The 21060-nt window shown below is 47.6% G+C and overlaps 2 protein-coding genes across 5 annotated transcripts in view; both read right to left on the reverse strand.

The window, feature by feature from the left end:
* Nucleotides 1-652: 652 nt before the first annotated feature.
* LOC113955330 (solute carrier family 22 member 13-like) lies at nucleotides 653-8059 on the reverse strand. Of its 3 annotated transcripts, none has more exons than XM_027660672.1 (10): nucleotides 7645-8059; nucleotides 6555-6658; nucleotides 6068-6222; nucleotides 5330-5498; nucleotides 4864-4984; nucleotides 4165-4259; nucleotides 3650-3864; nucleotides 3063-3171; nucleotides 2706-2912; nucleotides 653-2211 (listed from the first exon to the last, which is right to left on the reverse strand). In XM_027660672.1, the coding sequence occupies exons 1-10, from the start codon at nucleotides 8014-8016 to the stop codon at nucleotides 2169-2171; spliced, it is 1590 nt and encodes a 529-aa protein (XP_027516473.1). In that variant the 5' UTR covers nucleotides 8017-8059; the 3' UTR covers nucleotides 653-2168. The 3 variants fall into 3 exon arrangements, with proteins under 3 accessions (XP_027516473.1, XP_027516471.1, XP_027516472.1); XM_027660670.1 differs by having other exon boundaries at nucleotides 2706-2916; XM_027660671.1 differs by having other exon boundaries at nucleotides 2706-2942.
* A 3265-nt stretch (nucleotides 8060-11324) lies between these two features.
* Nucleotides 11325-21060, reverse strand: part of OXSR1 (oxidative stress responsive kinase 1) — a 97550-nt gene continuing 87814 nt past the window's right edge. For both annotated transcript variants that reach the window (XM_027660609.1, XM_027660610.1), the window contains 4 exons: nucleotides 16269-16321; nucleotides 15811-15879; nucleotides 14843-14907; nucleotides 11325-13982 (listed from right to left, as the gene is read on the reverse strand). In XM_027660609.1, the coding sequence (XP_027516410.1) occupies nucleotides 13908-13982; nucleotides 14843-14907; nucleotides 15811-15879; nucleotides 16269-16321 (262 nt within the window). In that variant the 3' untranslated portion in view covers nucleotides 11325-13907. The remainder of the gene's footprint in view (nucleotides 13983-14842; nucleotides 14908-15810; nucleotides 15880-16268; nucleotides 16322-21060) is intronic.

The raw sequence follows: 21060 nt of genomic DNA on the forward strand, positions 1-21060 counted from the left end.
GCATAGGATCAGGTAAAAGGAGAGGGCAATGTCCTCTAGATAAAAGGGAATATCAAGGATCCTGACACCTCTGCCCCACAGCCAGGAGTCAGGGTTGCCTCACAGTTGGTTGGTGTCACTGACGCCAAGGGTGTCCCAATTATCTCCATGGTACTTGTGGGGCTCCCCTGGCAACAGGAGCTGCTCCACCCCACAGCTCCCAGCAGGTTCTGCTGCCCCTCCATGCCTGAGATACCTCTGGGTCTGCCTGACCAGCTTCCTCAGCAGTGGGGAGGCTCTGATGCATGAATTTGGGTCTCCTCCAAAGGGAAAATGGAGGTCAAGAGGTTGTGACCTGAAATACAGAGAGGCCTAAGTGAGGGCGTAAGAGCAGGAGCAGGGCCTCACTCCCATGTCTGATACAGGAGGGCCTTAAGAAGGCTTGGACATTAATTGATATGTCTTGGCAAACCCTTCATGGAGTCTCTGGCATGTGCTCAGTACTGGGACCTTCAGCACCGTCCCACAGCCCTCCAGCCATGCCTTGGTTGGACGAGGTTTTGACAACTGGATGGTCTTTAAGGTCCTCACCAACCCAAAACACTCTGGGATTCTATGAAATAGATCTTCAGCCTACTAGAGGCATGAATGATATGGAAGCAGAAGCACATCAGCTCTGCTTGGATGCCTTTATTTATGAAATGAGCTAAAACAAAGAATCTCAGAGCGCAATTCCCAAAAGAAGTCGTGGTTCCCTCAGTAACTGTACATTTGGCTCCAAGCTCTTCCCCCAGCCTTTACATTCAATGCCTTGTTTTCCACAAAAGCCTGAAGGAGGCATTCCACAGCTTTTTCCAAGGAAAGAGTGCCCTTGGGCAAAGGACTGAGCTCCTCTATTCTCAGGGCACTGCAGAGGAGCACCACAGCACATCCTCTGAAAAGCAGTCCCAGAGAGAAGAAGGCACCACAGCCAGTCCCTCCTGGCAGGACATTGTCACATGGCACCAATTTTATACAAAACTCTGTCTTCATGAAACTGCTTATCCATGAGGTACTTTGGTCCATCGAAAACACATGGGCATGACAACAGAGAGAAAAATATTCTGGTTTAAAATCTTCTTGACACTACCAGAAAATAGCCTTTGAGCTGTACAGGCAAAGATGGAGCACCACCATGTGCAACTTCCACGCTTGATCTGTACCAAACCAATGGGAAAAGAAAGTTATCTTGAGGGACAGAAGAGAAAAGGAAGCACAGGAAAAACACCTGTTTTTTCTTCACGATATAAGGCAAAAGTGGTCCTAAATCATTTAAAGACAGAAACGGATCCACCAAGAAGGAATAGACAAAAACAGAGTAGAAAAACCTGATATTTCCCAGGAAGATTTGCACTTTCTTCTAAGAGCCCAACTGCCACAACATCTCAGTTTCCTGAAATGGACAAATTAATTTGGTCCTACACTGCAGCCCAACAGCACCATTTCCCATGCCCAAAGCACCACGACAGGCATCAATTCAAAGCCACCATCACTAAGGTGAGAATTCATCTGCCTGTTAGATGTCCTTGTTGCCTGCTTGCTGTTTCTTCCATCACACCATTTTTTTTTCTCAGCTGAATATCTCAAATTTTAAAAAATAAAAAGGAGTGTTTTTATGAGAGAGAGGGATAACCTTGCTAGACAGTCAAGATAAATCACTCCTTTTTGCAAGAGTGAGAATGTTCTCAGTGCTGCATCTGCTCTTCTCCTGTTAGTGAGCACAGTTCTCTCCTGCAACTCTATTCAATTCAGGTGTCTCACTGGACAGAGTTTACAGTCTCACCTTCCTGGAGACAAGACAGGAAAAATTAAGAGAAAAAACGTCCCCATTCTGGTTTTTGATTTCTTTCTTTTTTTCCCTTAAATGAAAAGCACCCTCATATTCTCCAGCGGGAGCACTGCTCGACACCAGTGACAGGATGCAGTGCCTGAGGACAAGCTATAGAGGGAGATACAGGAAGGCAAAAAGGACAAGGAAAGCCAAGAACTGGCAGTGATGGCCTGAGTGGTGGTGCTGTCCTGTGGTGCAGACCCTGCCTGCCCTCAGTGCCCACACAGCACCGGGCTGCCTTCAGCTACAGACCCCTGCAGACCCAGCTAGAAGTAAGTGGTCTTCGTGCACTCATTGACTTGGACACCATCCTTTCCTTTCACCTGTCCATTCTCAGAGCTGCTGGTGCCATTTTCACAGACCTAATGAAAGGAAAAAGGGTGTAAAATGGTGTAAAAGCTAAGAAAAGTACACTGTGAGCTGATGGCAGTCGTCCCTGAGACAAGCAGCCTTCAGCAACCTGGATCCTAATCCCGCCTTGATCTCTGGGTGCCTGTGGACACCCTTCTCCCAGCAGGGCAACAAATTGCATTGGAGTGCAATTCCACCTGATCCCATGGGAAATGGGGGTGGGAGTTATGAGAGGGTGAAATCCAGAGGACATGGGTACAAGGCACCAGCCCTTCCCTGAGGAGGGCAGAGAGAGACAAGTGGAGCACCAGCCATTCTATCCCGCGGGCAGGAATGAAGGGATGACAACCATGGGCAGGGTTATGGGGTCTCCTCCCCTCCCTCCACAGTGGGAAAGTCCCACTGCCTTGCCCTCCCACCCCTGTAGCCCCTCTGAGAACCCCCCAGGCCGTGCAATGTGCTGGCACCCCGTGTCCCCGCCCGAGAGGCAGCACCAGGTACCCACCTCAGCCCGGGTTTGGCCGTCCTCCGTGTCATCCTGCAGCTCCATGCCGCGGGTCTCAGGCAGCAGGACACAGAGCAGCCCCCCCAGCACGGGGGTACTCCCAAAGATGGCCATGGGGATGGCCTCGTGGTACTGCCCCAGGAGCCGGACCAGCGGGGCCAGGATCCCGGCTGCCCGCGCCGACATCGAGCACAGCCCCACGCCGGTCTGCCTGGGGAGCGAGGGGCAGCGGGGGGTCTGGGCAGGGACCAGCCACCCCAGGCCACTGTGGGACTGGGCGTGGCCATGAGGATGACCTGAGCCATCAGTACCACCAGCCATGGCAGAGGGAAGCCCTGGTGTGTGGGGAGACCTCACCTGACGACCGTGGGGAAGAGCTCTGCCGTGTAGACATAGGAGGTGGAGAAGGAGGCTGAGGCAGCAAACTTGCCAATGGTGGCCAGGATGGTGGTTGCCAGGGGCTGGTCTGAGGGAAGGAGGAGAGACCACTGCTATGGGACAAGGGAGGGCTCAGCACCACTCACAGATGGCCACTGGGGATGCACAGTGACAACTGTGTCACCTGCAGGGACCATCGCCTCCGGCAGTGCCTGAGCATGGACTGAGCAGCTCTGGCCTAGTGGCACCTTCAGCACACTCTGCATCCATCATCTCACCTCCCCAGGTATTAATTTTCCCAGAGGACAGCTCTGCTGGCAGGTGGCCTACTGGGCTCAGTTCTACCCTCTGCTTTAATGATTGGCAAGCGCAAGTTTGCTGGTTGGAATGGTCCCTAGGGGATTAACCAAGGCCCACATGGCTGTGGCACCAGGGACAGTTCAGGCCCTGAGGAATGTAATCCAGTCTGGTTGGGAGGACAGGACCTGCACCAGCAAGGGAAGGGCTGGGCTCTGTGGCTCCCTGTCCCAGAGAGTGTCCTCTCAGCACAGAATGAGGTCATTCACCTTCAGGAATGCCAGTGATGATCAGACACACCAGGCCACTCAGCAGCAGGAGAACAGTCTGGGTCTTCCTCCTCCCGAACCACTGCAGAGTGAAGATACAACCAACACGGGCTGGGATTTCCACTGCTCCAAAGGCAAGCTGGGTCAGGTAGATGTCCAGGCCAAAATTTGTCACGTTCAAACTCAGCCCGTAGTAGACAAAGCTGTTCACAAACCTGAAATCAAGGCAGAGTGGTTCTGAATATATCTATTAGCCATGAGGAAATGCAATATTGATCTCCAGTGACATTTTGACCAAGCCACAGCAGTTCCAAGGGGATGCAAAACCAGAGAAATACCACGGGACTGCCAAGAGTGGAAATGCTATAACCTATCCCACAAACCACAGAGCATCTTAAATAGCCAGAAACAGAGAAAATCATCAATAACACTCTAAAACCACAAGGTGAATGACTATCAATCCCTTCTTTTCTTCACCTTAAAGTAAGGAAAGAGGGGAGCAGAGAATGTCTTACCAGGCACACGACATGATTAAAGTCACCTTCCGGAGGTGCTTCTTCCGAAAGAGATCCAGAAGACTTCCAGATTTGGTTTGTTTCTCAGGCTTCAACTTCAAAACAAAGAAGGTCAAAGAGTCAAAGCAGGCAAAGGTAACCCATGGCCAGCTGCTTTCCCATCTGCAGTCAATGGAAAGCCTCAGGGGGACAGGCTGGTGACCTCCACTGCTCTGGGAGGAAGGGCAACCCCACGAGGGGCTCCTGCCTCTGTGCTCTGGGTGCCCAGCAAGGGGTTGGTGACCAAGACATTCTGTGGGATAAACAGTGTAGGAGCTTTGGGGTGGACAAGGAAGTAACTCCCCTTCTGGCATTTATGCATGGAAACCCACAGACTAAACAGAGTCCACATGCTCACGACCCACACTCCTGCAATTCTCACAGGAGAAAAGCCAGGGAAGCATTTCAGTCCCTTCTGTAGCCCAAAGGGGACCCCAGAAAGCTCCAGGCTGAGCCTCAGCAGAAGCTGTGCCTCTTCCCTGACCTCATCTGTGTCCATTGCAGCTGGAGCTGGAGTCACCCCCGCTGCATCCCCAACTCATCCCCAGTGGGCATGGAAAGATGCTGCTGGGCTGAGCTCAGCTCCAGGGGCCGTGCAAGCCCAAGAGCAGAGGGAAGTCTCTGCAGACAAGACACGGTTCCCTGTGCCCAGACAGGTACCTGCTCCAGGAGTCCTTCCGGGAGGCTGTGCTTGTTGGTGGCCGCCGCCTTCTGAAGGAGCTTCTTGGCTTCCTCTATCCTGCCTTTTGTCACCAGCCACCGAGCTGACTCTGGGAGCACCCTGCGGAGGAGGGGAGCTCAGCACATGCTGCTCTGACCCGCAGAGTTCCCCCCCAGCCCTTTTCTCTGTCACCACGTCCCGCAAGCAGTGAGCATCCCATGGGAGGGATGGGTCTAAATGCCCTACATTTAGGTTCCAAAGGCCACGTTTGATGACCTGAAGCAAAGCAGCTGCTGGTCTCAGCAGTCCAGTGCCGCAGGGAGATGTGCTGAGCTCTGCAGAAGCTCCTCCAGCATCTGCACGGATGGGAAAGACCCATCCTGGTGCTGAGCTGCTGCTGCCTCCTCACTTCCACCCCTCACACTGCTGTCATGTCTGCAGGAGCTCTGTCCACACCCCACTTACCCAATGTAGAAGAAAACGACCAGTATAGGAGCAGATCCTACGATCTCCAGCAGCCTCCAGTTGCGAATCCCATAACTCAAACCAGCCAAAATCATCTGTCCAATGGCGAAACAGCAGTGAGAGGTAAGCACTGCCTTAGGCCGGGAGGAGACACCAATCCATTCTGTGGCTGCAAAGAAGATCAAAGGCTTAGAGTCAACAAGGTAATGATTTCCCCTGTAAAAAACAGAGTATTTCCCCTGGAGAAGAGCCCCCCTGGAGGTGAGGGTTAGAGATCAGCAGCTGGAGCTCTGGCATCAGTCACACATGCAAGTCACCAGTGATGGGATGCATCACCTCTCCATATTGTCAGTGTCCTTGTCCTCTGCAGAAGGATGTTAAGCTCAACCATGTCACCTCTTTGATCTCAGAGTCCACAGAATCCCTGACTGGGGCAGAGCTGGAACCCAAACTGATCATGTCCCAGAGACACTGGGCTCTCTCTCTGCACTGGCCTCCTGAGCTGGGACACTGTCCCTTTTCCCTCCTCTGAGACTGGCAGGGGAGAGATGCTCCCTGTGGCTCTCACTCAGGGTTGAGGAGATGCCAAAGTGCCAAAGAAACAGTACAGAGCACAACCTGCCCTTGCTGCAGTGTTTTTCTAGTCATCCATGATGATTTTTATTTCTTCATAGACATTTCCTATTGCACCTTGACAGGCCACATCTGTTTGCCTCGGGGCAGTGGCGTCCCACTCACCTAAGGACAGTATTGTCATGGTGATCCCTGACACCGAAGCCCCCACGACACACCTGAAGGCCATGTACACATAGAAATGGGGCACAAAGGCAATTCCCAGACCAAACAAGGCCTGGAGGATGACGGAGATCAGAATGACTGGCCGGCGGCCGATCCTGCAGAGAAGGGAGACACAGTTGGTATCTGCAGAGACCCCGTGGAGATGGGGAGGAGCCCAGCAGGTTACGCAAGTGATTTTATCACCCTGGAGGGTGATAAGGCTCAGACTACACTCTGGGCTGACAAGTGAAGGACCCTGTGCACACATGCTGTGTCTCCCTCCCTTCCCCTCCCCATGTGGCCATGTCCTCATGGGACCCGAGGACTTTGGTCAAGGTCCCTATGAGTGAGGAGCACTGACAAAATGCACAGTGTGCAGCATCCAAAGAGGCTCAGACCAGCACTCTGGCTTTGCACAGACCTGGGGTGGGTGGTTGTGTCTCCTCACCTGTCACTCAGCGGCCCAAAGATCATGGATCCCAGGAACAGCCCTGCCATGTAGATGGCCTGGCCAATGTCGTTCAGGTCCTTCCTGTCACACACCAGGTCAAACTGGAGAAAGGACAAACAGAGAGGTGCTTTTGGATCCCTCCCTCCCAGGATATGAATCTCCACAGTATGCACAGGGCACACAAGTCAGAGGTGGGACAAGTCCCTGGGATACTCTTCTGAGCATACAGGAGTCTCCCCCACCTAGTCCAGGCACCCCTAAGGGAACCTCCTGGTTGGCAAATTTTGCTTCAGGAACAGAAGTCCCAGCACTTTGATTCCTCCCAGGCCACCTGCCCTCCCAGAGGAGAAAGGATGAGTGCAATACAGATTCCTGGGACAAGCAGTTCTGCAACTGCCAGTGACCAGAGGGCATCTATGGAAAGAGTGACACAGAGAGGATCATAGAATCATGGAATGGTTGGGGTTGGAAGGGACCTTAAGGATCATCTAATTCCACCCCTGTGCCATGGGCAGGGACACCTTCCACTAAACTAGGTTGCTCAGAGCCCCATCCAACCTGGCCTTGAGCACTTCTAGGGATGGGACATTCACAGCTTCCCTGTGCAACCCATGCCAATGCCTTGCCACACTCACAGGAAAGAATTTCTTCCTACTATCTAATTTAAATCTACCCTCCTTCATCTTAATTTAGCTTCTTCCTCAGCTACCAGCTTCTATGCTGGGGGTTGGACTAGATGATTTTTAAAGGTCCCTTCCAAGCCAAACCATTTTATGATTTTAAGTTAGAAGGTTACCCCCTGTGTGCAGAGGGGTAGGGAAACCCAGAAGGTCCCACCAGGAGTGATTAATCTCTCCACTGGCTCTGACACTGTATGACAGCCTCTTTTCTCTACAGCTTCTCCAGGACCACACCTGGGGCTGGGTGGTGGAGCCAATTTCCCCAAAATACACCTGATGTAAACCTCAGCCCAGCCCAGCTGCACCATGGTCAGGCACCAGCTTTTGGGGAAACTGCAGGACAGGGCGGCTGTTTGGGTGTCCCATCCCTTCCACATCCCCATCTTCTCAGAAAGGCGATTACAGACCTCGGTCAGCAGGGATGGTGGCTCTGCTGAGGGGTACACCCAGCCACTGCTGCACTTCTGCGTGGCGTTCAGGCCGTGTGCCACGATGGAGTCCAGGTCCCAGTCCACTGGGGAGTACATGGAGCACTGCTCGTACTCCCCATCCGCATCCCGGGGCAGGGTGAGGTTCAGCTGCTCTTCCTGCGTCAGGTTGGGGCCGACGGCGCGGATCCAGCTGGTGTCACAGTGGTGGGGCACATCCAGAACCATGAAAAGCTGGCAGAACTGGTGGAAAGCCACGCTGAGGCAGGGGATCAGGGTGAGCAGCACCAGGCATTTCTGAAACGGCCCAAAATCCCCAATTGCTTTCAAAATTTCCCCGACACCTGACATTGGTAACTGTGTCTGGAGCAGGACAGTGCTGGGACAGACTTCCCAGAGGGCTGGAATTAATGTTTAAACCTAAAGATAAGCTCTGCACTCATAGGCTGTCACCACAAGTACACCATGTAATATATTAATCATCCCTGTGCCACCCACAAACATCCAGGGCTGGCTGGAGCAGAAAGACCCCGTTTCAGGGAACTTGGGCCACCCCTTCTGCCAAGTGGCATTGACAGGGGAACAGACTCTTCTCCACAGTGACTGCAAAGGCTGCATTTGCTGAACCATTCAGAAAAGTGAGGACCAGAGGGACCAAAAGCCCAGAGGAATAAAGGGACTGATGATAATGCATGGCCAGAGTCACAGACGAAGAAGGGCAGTTAGTTCACTGTGGTCCCAGGTGACAGGAGTTGCCATTTCCTTCATCTTTTGCAGCTTCCCTGTGCAACCACAACTAAGTCAGGCACAGAAAGTCCACCCTTCCCACCAGTTCTGGGCCACCTCACAGAACAGTCATGGTTATATGCAGGAAGACTTGAAGAAGGAGTACAGGGATTGGAGAAATTTGACACAGGGCAACGCTGCCTGAGGCAGGTTTGGCAAATCTCAGCTCAAATGCCTTGAACTCATAATTGAGAACATGAGTCCAGCACTGTTCAGGTCATTCCCTGATGTAGGAACAGCATTTGCCTGGGGCTCCTTTGAGATGTCCGTAAGGCAAAGCCTCCAGAGGTATCCAAAAGCAATTTGGATGCTTCTTCTCCTGCCCACAAATCCACAGAAAGACCATTGTATAAACAAGATGGAAATCAGGCCATGGCTGCCCTGTTGGGGTTGACCAAGACACCCACACAGGTCCAGCCTGGAGGCAGAGCAGCTCCCTGGGGAGCCAGGAGAGAAACGCTGCCCTCGGGATAAGCCCAGCTCAGCAACAACAAGTGGGGAGTACCAAAGGCAGGGATAATCAGGCAGACACTGATCTGGACAACACAAATTGGATCTGTTCAAGTCAATTAGGAAACTCAGGTGGAGGATGAAATCGTGTCCCTGTTCAGCTTGGGCTCTGCTTCATCAGGAGACAGGTCAGGCCAAACTTTGCTAAAAGCAGTCACACACGGCCAGGAGTTCAGGAGCCTTTCCCAGCCCTGGTCCTGCCATCTCCCCTGGCTATCTCTAGCTGTGTGCTAGATGGGGTTTGGGGCACAAAGCAGCCTCTTCCACTCTTCTCTGCTACGGGAGAACCCAGGAGGGTCAGTCAGGCACCAGTCATGGGTCTCACGGATCTGGAGAAGGAGAAGCCAGAGGACTGGCATCAGAGAACTTGAGCTGGGCATCACATTTACAGGAGACTGGAGCACACTGAGGCCCTGGACCAAGGGAAAGAGCAGGAAGCCACTGCTGGGGGCTTCCAACAAGAGGTGAGGAGGCAGCAATAGTTGATTGGAGCTGAGTGACATCTCTGGGCTGGGATCATCTCCTCGGGACCTGACCAGGGCACATGTCCATGACACACCTGTCCCTGGCTTTTCGTAAAAGTCAGGAGGAATTAATCTGCTGCAATTTGAGACGTTTTTGTGCATCAAAGTCAGTGCACAGGAAGAGCAACGCTTCCAGGCACCTCAACCATCAAAACACCGTTTACAACAGCAGAAAACAATCAGAAATAAAACAGTGCTACAAACCTGAGTGACCTGTTCCATTAAGTGAAATTTCAGGAGGTGCACACCATCATGGGGAATTCCATTTGAAAATTCATCATCTAGGAGGAGAGACTTGGAGAAGGTGATCAGGATGCAGTTAGGAAGAGCAGGGAAGCCCACAGGTATGGGCAGTATAAGCACTCAGAAAGGGAAACCTCCAAGGATGAAGGGAACTGTAGTGGACTTGATAACCACAGGAGGACTAAGGAGGAACTGAACTAAGGCAGCATGGAAAAGCTTTAGCAGTGTCCGTAAGGGGATTCCCTACAGAGGCTGGAATGGGAGACATAAGTGATATATAATTCTCTGGGGCTTTCTAAGCAGGGTTTGGCAAAATACTGGGAAGATTTTGGCTTAGGTGTAGAGGATGGGATTCCCTAACCCTGAGCATCCCAGACCATCCCATGTCTCAAACCTGTAAGTTACCCAAGGTAAGGTTTTCTGGATCTGTGGGTAAAGAGGAACACCTTAAAAGGAACAGAGCCAGAAAGTGACAAACTAAGCCCAAGAGCCTTAGAGAGTCAATGGAAGAGGAAGTTTAGGAAGTGCCACCAAGCAAGACCAACACTTCTTTTTTGTTTGTTTGTTTTGGTGGGGGTCTTTTCTTTGGTTTTAAGCAAGAACATGCTCGTTTTTAAGGAGACGCAGAGGGGTGCATCCCAGCCAAAAGGCCTGGTGAACATGGCTGGAACTGGACCATCCCTATCACCTCCTAAAAGACACACACCTTACCCTTGACAGTCCCTGACATTTTAGAGAAACTTCTCTGTTCCCACAGTCTGTTCTGTCTCTCCTAATGGAGACACTATGACCTTGCTCCAACAAAACCCACTAAGCTCTCCATAAGTCAGGTCAACAAAACTTGGAATTTGAACGAACAGGGCACCTTGGAAACAGGTTTTATGTATTAGGAAATATATTAGGGAAAAATTTCCAAAAGGACCTCCTGTGAGAAATACTAGGGATTTTTTTTACTTCTCAGGCAACATTTCCCTTCATTCCTGAAAATTTGTGGAAGGTGGACAAGAAACAATATTGAAGGAAAGGAAAGTACCTCTGGATCACATCTGCCCCAGAGCCTCAAATTCAGACAGAACAATTATTGTGGAGGTGGTGAGGAGGGAATGCAGTTCATGCTCCAAATGCTTCTCAGGGTGTAAATCATCCCACTTTAACACCAGCCCGTGTAACCCTGAGGTGTTTCTGGACAGGGGAAGCTCATTCCCAGCTGGCACAAGGCATGCAGAGCTTGGAGCAAATCTCTCAGCTGCAGACAAGGCCTCAGGACAACATGTTAAGAGCCCTCCTGGCTCCACTTCTGCACACAACTCCTGCAGAGCACAGAATCATCCAACACAGTTGAAATGGACCATAAAGATCATCCAGTTCCAACCCCGGCCATGGGTTGGGACACCTTCCTCTAGACCACATTACCCAGAGCCCCATCCAGCCTGGTCTTGATCTCCCTTTCCCCACCAAGTCTTCCTGGGGGTTGTCAAACCTCCCACCACCCCAAACAGAAATGCCCCAGGGGTTGCAGACACCACTTGGACAAACCCCTTCCCCAAGACACACCATCCAACCCAATGACATATAAACCACACACCAAACACCTGGCAATGGACAATTTGTTCTTTATTGATTAAAAATTAGAGACATGCAGTAAAATACAAAGTCCAAAAAAGGAAAAAAAGCCTGAATATTTTACATCTTTCATTATAATCTACAATACACCAAAGTTGTGAAGAGGATCCGTTTTCATTAACAGAGCATTGTCCTTAAAAGTAGGAACTAACTTAAAATTACCACCTGCTTCCAGGTTCAGATTTGCACAAAAACCAAATTCTTAATGACACTGGAAAACAATTATGAACAGCATTGGCACTTACTGGAACAACATCAGAAAAGACAGTTGTCTAGCACTGTAATAGCCCAAGTAAATACTTTGGATCCCTACCCAAAAGATCTGGAGATCTATAGAGCAAAAACCATCAGTTTCTTCCTTACTTATTTTCTCCATTAAAGAACTACGGAGCCTTGGGTTAGTGTGAGCTCAAGCTCTCTAAGTCCTGGCTTTGGGAAGATGAGGAATAACAATAAATAGATGCTGCATTGTTCCATTTGAGCAGTTTGAGTCCTACCTTCCTCAGCACCAGTACACAAATGAACAAGGAGGTCCCCATGGCATGCAGGCAGAGGGGAAAATAATACTGTACCACAACTACCTCGTCTCTGTATCCTAAAGGTTTCCAGTAAATCCATACTGAGCACAGGGTGACATGAAAATCACGGTGCCAGCCTGCTCTTCCCAAGCCAAGCAGCTCGTCGGGGGATGCTGTGGGGAGTGCTTTGTGTCAGACAACAGGGAATAGTGACAGAGGTGCCACATGCACTTGGCCAAATCCAGCCACCACCAACTCCCTGGTATCGGGCACTCGTCTCCTGGGCTCTTGAGAGCATCTGCTCAACACCCTGGGATGCTCTCGCTCCCAAATCCTTTTCCTCCTCTCCCTCCCCTTCACACTCACCAGCCATGGGGCTGCAAAGAGCCCATGGGGACATACCCAATATCCACCCAAGGCTAAAAGCAACAAGGGTGGTACAAAAAGAACATGCACCATTTCCGGAAGCTTCCACAGCTGCTCATAGAGAACAAGATATAAATACAGATTGTTCATCTGAAGACTTGGAAATTAAAATAAGTCCTAATTGAACCTAGTCATTCTGCTCTGTTTCTGCATTGTTTGTGGCTGATGGAAACAAAACACATTTCCATCTGCGTGCTAAATTACAGACTTAACGATTTCTGTGTAGAAAACACTCCAGAGCCAAGAGCAGTTACAAAGGCCAACTGTGAAACAGTAGGAAAAGAAAAAGAAAAAAAAAAAGAGTCAACACCATTTATTATTCACATATTGCATTACAAGTGTCTCTTATCAAACTCAGAGCATAATTTATATTATTCATGTAGAAACTCAACTTCAACACCACATAGAAAGAAAAGCTAAATACGTGTGTGACGGGGTTTCAGTGACATCCTGATCAAACGTGGGGGCTCGGCCGGCGAGGAGGTGCCGGCCCAGGCCGTTAGTGCAGGAGGGACACAGCCCGGCGCCCGCTTGCCCAGTACAACCACTCTGCTGGCGATTCTTTATTGCTGTAAAACACGACAGGGATGGTTCCACGGGTACCAGTTTGCGAAGGACTGGGAAAACACGTCGGGAGGACTCTCTGCGCAGCCGGGCATGGCAGAACCGGGCTTGAGGAACAGTCTGAAGGGCGTGTTTCCCAAACACAGGGTGACACAGATCTCCTCTCCCTCTGACCATGGGTATTGTGTTCATCATCTGAAAGACCAGCAGCAATGCCTCACTGGTCTGCTCCAAGAATAGACTACATCTAAGATGCAGGATGAAAGACGTTTCGAGGAAGGACTGCTTAACGTAAATTAAAAGGTTCAGCCCTCATGCCACGCCTGGCACTCATGTGGAGAGAACCAAAATGGTAAAAAAAAAATAAAATTAAGGCAGTTTACAAAGGGAAGCTGACTTCTAACACCTCAAAAGTCAAGGAACTTCTCAAAAGCACAAACACAAGGGAAGGCGGCTCTCCCTCCTGTGGGTTAAGACTCAGCTTGCTTTCTCAGGTGCAAGCATTCAAACCAGCAGTTTTAAAACACACAGCCAAAGAGAAGCAGATTTCTCAGCACTCCAGGTGACCCAAACAACATGTACATTGGTGTTTCAGATAGAAGGAGAAGCAGGTAAAGAACAAAAAAAAAAAAAAATCCGTTCAGTATTAAAACTTGTGCAAAAATAGCAAGTGAAAAAAAATGAAACCACATGTAAGCAAACATTTAGGCAAGATCATCAGAGCAGTGGAACCCCCTGCTTCGTACTCAGTAGTATTTTTCTTTAAAGTAAGGCAATAATAAAATGAACATGCAGGCAATGACGTGTTGGGTCTGCATGTTTGAGATGACAGATACAAAAACATGAGAGTTGTTTACAAAAGGTGTAAACGTCATCGGTAATTTCAGGAAGGTTTGTGATCCTATTAAGGAAAATGTTAAAGCTTCTAGGAAGGGGGCTGTAGTTCAATTCTTTGGCAGTAGTGGTTTTTTTTTTTTTAGGCTAACAGAAGCATTACGAATATGCACATGTGGGTTCTCAGTTGGGAAACATCTCCTGGGACCATTGTTTAGCTGATGCTGAGCTGTGCAAATCCTATAAGTTTGCCATCATCTGGGATATCCGAGCCTTCGACACCAGACGCCTGAAACAAGGAACAGAGATCCAAATAGCAACACGCATGCTCTACCCTCCAGTGCAAACCACAAGAAGGTGTATCAGGGCGTGGGGAGGGAGGAGACAAGGGACAGCTTTGCACTGTATTCAGCAGCTCACACTGCCCAAAGTTAAAATTGAGTACTTTCATTTTCTTGCTTCTTTTTTTTGAAGCTACAAAGGGCTGGGACTGAAGTTTTGCCAATGTCTGCTCTGACTTGGGCTACCTGCAATAACTGAGGCAAAACAAGTGAAAGCTCCTTACAGAAAGAGCAAAAGATAATGGCACCTAGTGCTTCACGCCCAGTAACCTGGTTACACCTTCTCTTTGCCACTGTAACTACCTCCGAATTTCATTTCCTCTCAAAGAGTCACCTGCAGTTCTCTCAGCTCTCCAAGCCTATCTGCTGTCAGTTTTGCCCCACAATTCTTTGTTTTCCTTTTTTCTTCTTCATTCCCTCATTTCCTCCTCAGGAACAATGTTATCTGGACCCTCCTCATTCTCCTCCTCCAAGAAAGGAGTCCATGCAATTCTTAGCCCTGAAATATTTCGGTAAGTGTAAATTCCAAGTGCCCAAAACACCCCTTTGTAACATTTTGATACGTTTATTAGCCAGGATAAGGCAATGCTTGTATTAGCACATCATCTCACGCTTATTTAACCCAGGTGCTGCTCAGAGGATACAAGCAGGGAGCCTGCACTCCCTACAGTCAGATAACCAGTAGGAAGCTTTGGGAAAGAAGGGAGGATTTAGAGTGCATACATCAGATGCCTGCAGTAGACATCTACATGTAATGCCTTCTCCTTGAAAGGGACAACTTGTTCAATTAGGGAAAAGGAATAAATACCAGTTTGAAAGTGACGGATCTGTTTGCTTGGGGCTCTTCCACAATTTTCTGCAAATTAGCTGCAACTGAAATCACACACACACACACACACATAAAGAGAACAGGCAAATATTAGGACAGGCTAGAGAAAAACATCCCAAACTCATCACCCCTCTTTGTATTACTTAGCAAACTTTGAATTTTTACAATGATTAAAAAATGTTTAGGTCTCAACTAGACTCTATCTCCTTAAATCTAAAGCTTTAAACTGAAAATGCTGTCATTGTTACTCTGCTACTTTTTCAGAGGTAGTTATTTTTCTCTGGATGTGGTGGGATTAGTAGTAATAAGCTGCCCAGCTGCACCTGGAAATCCAGTTAATTTTGCACTACTAGCCTTTCCAGATCCTGCTGCCCGTGCATAAGGAACAGTTTTGCTTGCTGTAGCTGAAATACCCAGGCAGTGCTGTTGTGTTTAAAAGCCTCAACTGCTGCACAGAAGGACAGGTTTGTTTAGCAAACTGTTGTCTGAGGTAATTGTTCACCCCCACATGACTTGTGCTGCTGCCCCAGAGCACGTGCACCTCGCACTTCCTTCCCCAGCCCTAATCAAAACCCCAAAGCCTGGCTGATTCCAGTCTCAGATTTCTCTTGTGCAGGACCCGTGAGCAGGACAGGCTTGTGCAGCAATTTGGCAATGCATCTATGTCAGATGATAATGATTCAGCTAATGCACCAATTAGACTTCATTCTGCATTACAAGGAACATTTGCTTCATAACGTTTCCAGTTAAATCATATTCTTGTGAACTGGGGGTTGCCTACACGTACTGGCACACTACTGTCATCAGAATTGACAGCAGTTGTGTAGAGACACTGGAGTACAGAATTAAGACCACAGCAAACTCTCCTAGCACCCACTGATCAGGTCATTTTAAACATGCAAAAAATGACTGAAACGGTTAGAGTAGAAAAAATAATATGTAGTTACCTATTACCAGATCTCTGCCATCAACAAGCCCTGCTGAAATGAGCTCCTGGGACACACCGTCCGCAGTATCTGTTGGGGAGAAACCCAAGAGCCGTCACCACAGAGGAGAGACTGTCCAGCTGATGGAGGCATCACACACAAACCTAAAGGAGCTTGTACCAACCTGACAGCAAAAGTGTTCTTTACAGAAGACAGATAATAGGGTGCACACCAGGTGCTTAGCTCTGAGCTAAGCTGTGAATTCACTGGAATTCATGGAAGGGCTGCACTTTGGCCATATCCATGAACAGTTTTATAGGAAGGGTCTTCTCAACAGCAGAGCTCCAAGCTCAGCCACAAGGAGCCCTTTAGGAAGGCACCATGGACAGACACTAACACAGGGGTTCCATACACACAGCTGCACAACACCAAACACAAAACTTCCCCTTCACACACACTGCAATTTCCCACCAGCTCACCTCTCCCTGGGGTGAATTCAAATCGAATATCATTGAGCTCTTTTTTTGAATTCCTGTGGAAAGAAGAGAATTTTATGGAGAGAGGCCATTTTATGATCAGTGCCCACAAGAAAGTGCTGTCATTGGATAATCAGCCTGTGAAATGAATTCTTTGCATCCTTCCCCCTCAAAGGCAGAAACTAATCACCTGGGTTTGCATATGGAAGCAGCACAGTCTGCCTCCAACCTGACAGAGCCTGATCAAGTCCAGAATAGATGAATGCCACCTCTCAGGTATAACGCCTCGTTGTTCCACTGTCTCAGCAACTCGTATCCATCAGTAGATATATCCTTGGAGCACATGCTTCAGAGGAGGGAAGCACCCACTGTCTGCAGATGCACACCCCCTGTGGAACTGACTGGGAGGTGATGCCCAGAGGCCCCAGGCCAATGCCCACCAACAGGGATGAGAGCCAGGTTCCTCTAATTAGAAATTTCAGTGTGTGAAATGAGTAGATTTTGAGAAAGATTTTGCCTATTTCTAGGGACATAGACCAGAACCCACTCCTTAAACTGGGTAAAAGTTGAACTGACTGAAATCTGAAGTTCTGCCCAATGATCCAGCACAAGGTCAAAACCCCTGGATCCCTGATCCCCCTAGGGAACTGTGATATATAAATAATTGTGATTCATGAAACAAACGGCTGATTACATCAAAATAAAACAAATGGATTGTAAAACTTAATTACACCCCCATAAAGAAATAAAATAGACCCTTACAAGGTCAAGAGGCCTAAAACCTCCTTACTATCCTAAGAATAAAATATAGTAGAACTTTAAATCTTTTAGGTGCCTGTTCGTCCAAGAATACGGGAATTATGACTGGTTGGAACGATAAACATTTAGCTTTAGCTGTAAGAAAACCCATATATTAAATACTTAGCAAAAACCTGTAGAATGTATATGATATAATTAATATGCATGAAGTAGTTAAGATAAATACTAAATGTACCCTGTAGTAGGGGTGTGCAGATTTGGGAAACTGGTCCCACTTCTGTCACCCAGCTGGCTGCTTGCTTTTACCATATAATAAACTATTATTCGAAACTTATAGAAACTCAAGACTGTTTATCACAATTGGTGACTTTTCTGACATGATGTTCCTCAAGCCCTGGTGGGTTAATTAGTACTCAAAACAGGGGGGCCCCCACTGAATTCAGCGGCCTATTTCGGGTGTAATTTTCCACAGGACTGGAGTAACACGTTATGTGGTTATATGGTAAAAGCAAGGATTGCTCCCGGATTGCTGCAGCAAAAAGGGCCCATAATTCTCGTGCACGAAGACCCAGGGAAGAACAACAGACTGTGAGTGTTCCCTGGTTGGGCGGATAAGAGGTCAGAGTGAATGAGTGAATGAGAGGTAGCTTTGCTGCAAAGTGATTGAGGTAGCCCTTCTAACTTAGGAAGAAATTCTTTACAGAGAGGGTTATCAGGCATTGGAACGGCCTACCCAGAGAGGTGGTGGATTCACCATCCCTGGAGGTTTTTAAAAAGAGATTGGATGTGGCCCTTAGTGCCATGATATAGTAAGTGGAGTTGGATCAGGGGTTGGACTTGATGATCTTGGAGGTCTTTTCCAACCCAATCTATTCTATGATTCTATGATTCTAACTGCGTTTCTGTCTCCGTGCAAACGGAACAGCCAGTGACTGGGCGAAGCAAGAGAATTGGTGATTGGACCTCTGGGGTCAGTGGAAAAGTCTTAAGGAGAAACCTTTGTGTCAGTGGGGAGAGCTTAGAAGGATCCCAGAGAGTCTGTGGAGAGATTCTAGAAGGGACCTCAGAAAACTATGGGGCAAGGATTCAGTAAGAAAGGTAGCCTCAAAAGGGAGCAAGTAGGCATTGCCCAAGCAGGCATTGCTGAATATTACCCCTACCAGTCCTTTGGGGGTAATGATATCAAATTGGGAAGATATTGAGAATATTAGTAAGTTAACCAAAGAAAGGCCAATAGAAAAGAGATCAAAAGAAGCGAAATTGGAACTATTAGGTAGCCTACCTCTCCCCTATAACCCTTCTTATCATTTACAAACTCCCTCGGTTGTAGTGCCCATAGCCCCAAGAAATACTCCCCCTCCCTCTCCACAACTCCCCTCGGCTGTAAACCTCATGGCCCTGTTAAATCAGGGATATGGAAGTCTCAAAAGAACTAAAGCCCAAAGGAAAAAACAGACAGCCCTAAGAAACGTCAGAGCCGTTTTAGTAGATCAGGAAAGCTCTGGTGAAAAAGACGAAAGTTTAAAAACAACTAAAGAAAGAGGGAAACTGCTAGAAGACCTCTTGGGAGTAGCTGAACAATTAAACAAATTCTTAGGACTCGATTGGGAATGTAACTCAGCCCTGACTGAGTACTGTACTTCCTTGACCCAAAGAACCAAAAAGGCTGTTCCCCAGGAGAAAAATGTCAAAAAGGCATTTAAAGATCAGCAAGAAAAAAATAAAACCCCTATTACCTGGTTAGAAAGACTAAAGAAAAATTTACAGCAATATTTAGGGATTAGTCCTGATACACCAGCTGGCCTAATATTGTTGAAAGTCCACTTTATAAATTATGCCTGGAGTGATATTAAAAGAGAACTAAAGAAATTAGATGGATGGGAGAAAGGGGAGCTCAAAGACTTACTGAGAGAAGCCCAAAAAGTATATATAAGCAGACCCCAACAAATTGTTTCAAGAGTCCAGGCAGTAAAATGTTTTTATTGTAAAAGAAAAGGTCATCTAAAAAGAAATTGTCTGAAAAGACAGAGAGACTTGAAACTATTTGAATAAAATAAATGAGATTAAAAGTGTCAAGAGCTCTATTTTCCAAGACTAACACACTGTAACCAGCTCTTGACAAAACTGAATTGAAACCTCAAGGTGAAAAATATAAATTCATAGTAAAGACTGAATCTAATCGAAAAGATATAACCAAAGTTCCCCAAAATTATAAAGCCAGTAAAACTACAATCAAAGTGATTAGAACAAAGAAAAAATTCACAGTACCTCTCGAAAAACAAGTTTAAATTTAGCAGTTTATTTCAAGTACTGGAGAGAACAACTAGACCTTCCCTTTTGCACTATCAGCCCACACGAAACACGCCGGGATCAGCCCAGCAACCCGTCCGAGCAGTGCCCCAAACCCTGTGATAAACAGGCAGATCTCTGTAGGGAGTGGGCTCACACTGCCAGTGCCCCCCAACGCCAGACCCCTCCTCAGCCCGGCTGCCGGCGGCCTGCCCGTGCTGAGTCATCTACCTTGCCCTGGCACACGAGCTAGGGGCACACGAGCTGGGGGCACCGTGTGCCATCGCAGGGTCGGTGTCCCCTCCCGACACACACCCCGGAGACTCCGGAGTGAAGTGCCAGCTTCAGCTCTTGGCTGCTGCTTCTCTGTCTTCCCCGAGCGGGAGGAGGGGGGAAGGGGGGAAACTGAAGAGGTGCCCTGAGAGAGCAGGACGAGGGAGTCTATTAACTTTAATTTTGGTGACTTGAGAAGAGGAAAGTTATTTCTGTAATATATTTTGTCCTTTAGAACAACAAACACCAGGTCCTAAAAGTATGTATATGTATGCAGTTGAATGTCTTCGCTCATATTTGCAGTTAAATTTGGAGAAGGTTTTGAACAGTGATAAAGAGAAAGGAGGATGAAGAGAGAAAGTGATTGATTTATGCTGTGTTGGAAGCCCTGCTGTAGTGGTTGTGTTTGTCAATGTAGTAGGAGAAAACGTGTGAGTTTTTTACTGTTAAAAACTTGATTTTAGAGGAGCTGGTATGTGTTTGCAAGTGATAAAATGGATTATTTTGCTTACCTGTGTCTCAAGTTTGGCACTTTTAGAGATCCTCACCCATTAAACAAACTAACACGAGAAAGGGGGTCTACAGTGAGATAAGAAGGGGGACCACTGCTTTACTCTCAATATGGGTTGGAAATTAACTATTTATAAAGAAGTTCATTTCAACAGACAGACCTGGTAACCAAGCAAAGACACCAAAACTCGGACTGGAGGTGGTATGGATGAAAAAGATTTCTGTGCAAAAATGAACAAATACCAATCTCCAAAAAGTGATGCATATACAAAATTAAAGTGCAATTTTGAATAATACTGTCAGAACACTAGATAATACCATGACTATTATATTTGTGTTTTGTTATCTTCTGATTTGTAAATATTCTGTCCCAGCAGTTTAACAACCTTTTATACTTCCTGATTACTACAGCTATCCTGGGGAAACGGGTGTTAGACCGAATCCTAAGAAGCTGTGCTGAATCCTAAAAGGCTATAAATAGCCCCAAGATCCCCAATACAAAAAAGTTAAAGACCAAAAATCAGGAAGCATAATTCTAATCAATACAAGAGCTGTATTTTAAGTATTAATCAAACTTTAGTACCCACTGCTGTAAGTTTTGTATCGATAAGGGGAGCCATGGGTCAAACAGAAAAAGCTCATTTCTTGAAACCTTTAAAATACTAATTAGGAAAGCAATTTGAAATCCACAGATTCTTATACATGCCAGACTCACCAGTTTGTTTACTGGGAAGAGACTTACTAGAGCCATTGAGAGCTGAAATTAAATTTGAACAGAACAAAATAAAATTCAAAGTAAAAAGGAGCAATTGATTGAGATTTTAAATCTTGCCCTAATAGAGACTCAAAGTTCAAGCAGCATACATGAAGAAGTAACGGATCAAAGTATGAGCTTCGAAAACTCCAAGAAGAGCAAAAATAACAGTGTTAATTGAAGTAAAAGTTAAATTAGGGGCACAGCCAA

The sequence above is a fragment of the Corapipo altera genome, unplaced genomic scaffold, assembly GCF_003945725.1.
Source record: "Corapipo altera isolate COAL_440 unplaced genomic scaffold, ASM394572v1 126, whole genome shotgun sequence".
NCBI classification, from domain to species: Eukaryota; Metazoa; Chordata; class Aves; order Passeriformes; family Pipridae; genus Corapipo; species Corapipo altera.

Coding starts and splice junctions, on each gene's coding strand:
- LOC113955330 (XM_027660670.1), bottom strand. CDS start 8,016: ATGTCAGGTGTCGGGGAAATTTTGAAAGCAATTGGGGATTTTGGGCCG. Junction 6,659..7,644: donor CACCATCCCTGCTGACCGAG/GTCTGTAATCGC, acceptor TCCTTTCTCCAG/TTTGACCTGGTGTGTGACAG. Junction 5,499..6,067: donor CATGACAATACTGTCCTTAG/GTGAGTGGGACG, acceptor TCTTCTTTGCAG/CCACAGAATGGATTGGTGTC.